Source organism: Octopus bimaculoides, chromosome 29 (assembly GCF_001194135.2).
Source record: "Octopus bimaculoides isolate UCB-OBI-ISO-001 chromosome 29, ASM119413v2, whole genome shotgun sequence".
Classification (NCBI taxonomy): Eukaryota; Metazoa; Mollusca; class Cephalopoda; order Octopoda; family Octopodidae; genus Octopus; species Octopus bimaculoides.
The window spans coordinates 3,469,825-3,472,024 of record NC_069009.1 but is presented as its reverse complement, the minus strand read 5'-3'; the positions used below and the strand labels follow the sequence as shown (position 1 = coordinate 3,472,024).

The 2,200-nt window shown below is 39.2% G+C and overlaps 1 protein-coding gene across 1 annotated transcript in view; it reads left to right on the top strand.

Moving 5' to 3' along the window:
• Positions 1-2,200, top strand: part of LOC106879416 (uncharacterized) — a 40,870-nt gene that overhangs the window by 19,936 nt on the left and 18,734 nt on the right. The window contains exon 6 of the mRNA XM_014928972.2: positions 1,392-1,497. Coding sequence (XP_014784458.1) covers positions 1,392-1,497 — 106 coding nt within the window. The remainder of the gene's footprint in view (positions 1-1,391; positions 1,498-2,200) is intronic.

Genomic DNA, 2,200 nt, shown 5'->3' with positions numbered 1-2,200 from the left:
GTCCAACCCATGCTAGCATGGAAAGCGGATGTTAAACGATGATGATGATGATGATGATGAATTTCAGTTGATTTTGAAAATATGAAGAATTTAGTAAAATAATTTTGTCGTTATTAATCTGGTGTTTGGAACATAAGCAGGCATGGCTGTGTAGTAAGAAGCTTGCTTCCCAACCACATGGTTCCAGGTTCAGTCCCACTGCGTGGTACCTTGGGCAAGTGTCTTCTACTATAGCCTCGGGCCGAACAAAGCCTTGTGAGTGGATTTGGTAGACGGAAACTGAAAGAAGCCTGTCATATATATATATATATGTGTGTGTGTGTGTGTGTGTATGTATAAAAAGTCCAGGGTTTGATTTCTTTGACTAAAAGGCGGTGCTCCAGCATGGCCACAGTAAAAATGACCGAAACAAGTAAAAGTGTAATCTGAAATCTTGATGGTAGGTTTTTTTTTTGATCATTTTAACCCTTATCTTACCATACTTCTAATGAAACACACTGCATTTCTTCCAATTAACATTGAAAATAAAAAAGAATTTAGTAAAATAATCTTGCTGGTATTATTCTAGTGTTTGGAACATAAATTAACATGGCATTTTGATGGAAGATTTTTAGATCACTTTAACCCTTTTGTTGCTGTATTTCTGATGTACTACACTGCCTTTCGTCCAATTTATTTTGAAAATAATGAAGAATTTAAGAAACTGTCATCATTAATCTGGTGTGTGTAACATAAATTAATCTAAAATTTTGATGGATGTTTGATTAACCTAAAATTTTTTACTTCACTTCACTTTAAAACCAGATATAAACCATGCGACAACAAAGCAGACCTCTTAAACCATGCAGCCATGCTTGTGTATGATAAAATCATAGGAAGCTCCTAGCTTTTTTGTTGTTGTTGTTGTTGGCACTCCGTCGCTTACGACGTCGAGGGTTCCAGTTGATCCGATCAACGGAACAGCCTGCTCGTGAAATTAACGTGCAAGTGGCTGAGCACTCCACAGACACGTGTACCCTTAACGTAGTTCTCGGGGATATTCAGCGTGACACAGAGTGTGACAAGGCTGACCCTTTGAATTACAGGTACAACAGAAACAGGAAGTAAGAGTGAGAGAAAATTGTGGTGAAAGAGTACAGCAGGGTTCACCACCATCCCCTGCCGGAGCCTCGTGGAGCTTTAGGTGTTTTCGCTCAATAAACACTCACAATGCCCGTTCTGGGAATTGAAACCGCGATCCTATGACCGCGAGTCTGCTGCCCTAACCACTGGGCCATTGCACCTCCACGCCTAGCTTTTTATGCAGAACCAAAACACTTTTCAGAAGACCCCTCTTGTATGTGCTTTGCACAAACAGTAATGTTTACGGTGTTTGTTTTTTCTAATTACAGGTCCCTGTGTGCTAACTTAGCTGCTGCCAATTGTTTCAAGGAGTCTCACCTTGACAAGGAAGAAAACTGGGAGTTGGTTGAGAAAGCTAAATATTTTTATATTGCAGTAAGTAGGCCAGATCTTAGCGATGTATAAGAAATGTACTGTCTCAGGTTCAAGGATTTATACAGCTCGTTACCAGGGTTCCATGGCATGTAAGTGGCTAAGATTGCAATATTTTTCCTGAACAGGATGACAGTCCATTGCAGGGTTAATCATTTACAGCTGAGATGTCTGGATCAATGTGAAAATGATGGGTTTTGCTCAAGAAGACAATGCATTGCCTAGTCCATGCTCAACTGGTTAAGTTCAAACAACTGACAAGCAAATCTGTGGTATTGAGCAGAATATTTGCTGTAGCCCATCTTTTATACCAAGACAAAACAATGTACATGATAACACTTCCGATCAATTAAGATCAGAAGCCATGAGAGCCAATGCCTGGTACTGCGTCTGGGCATTTATTATTATTATTATTATTCAGTCGTTTTATTTTTATAACGTGCTTTCACTTCACTACCAAGCGCAGCTCTGTGCGCCTTGGGTATGTGCTGTGGTTTGCTGTGGTGCTCTTATGGTTACTGTATTGAAAGTGTTTTGCGTAGAATGTGTGCAGTGCCCAGTAGTGCAATTTTCTGTATGTTATATATATTTGTAAGTCCTGGTGTTTTTGTTATGTATTTGTCTGAATATTTTTTTATTACACCTAAGGCACCTACTATGATAGGAATTGTTTCTGTTTTTAGATTCCACATTCGAGTTATCTCTA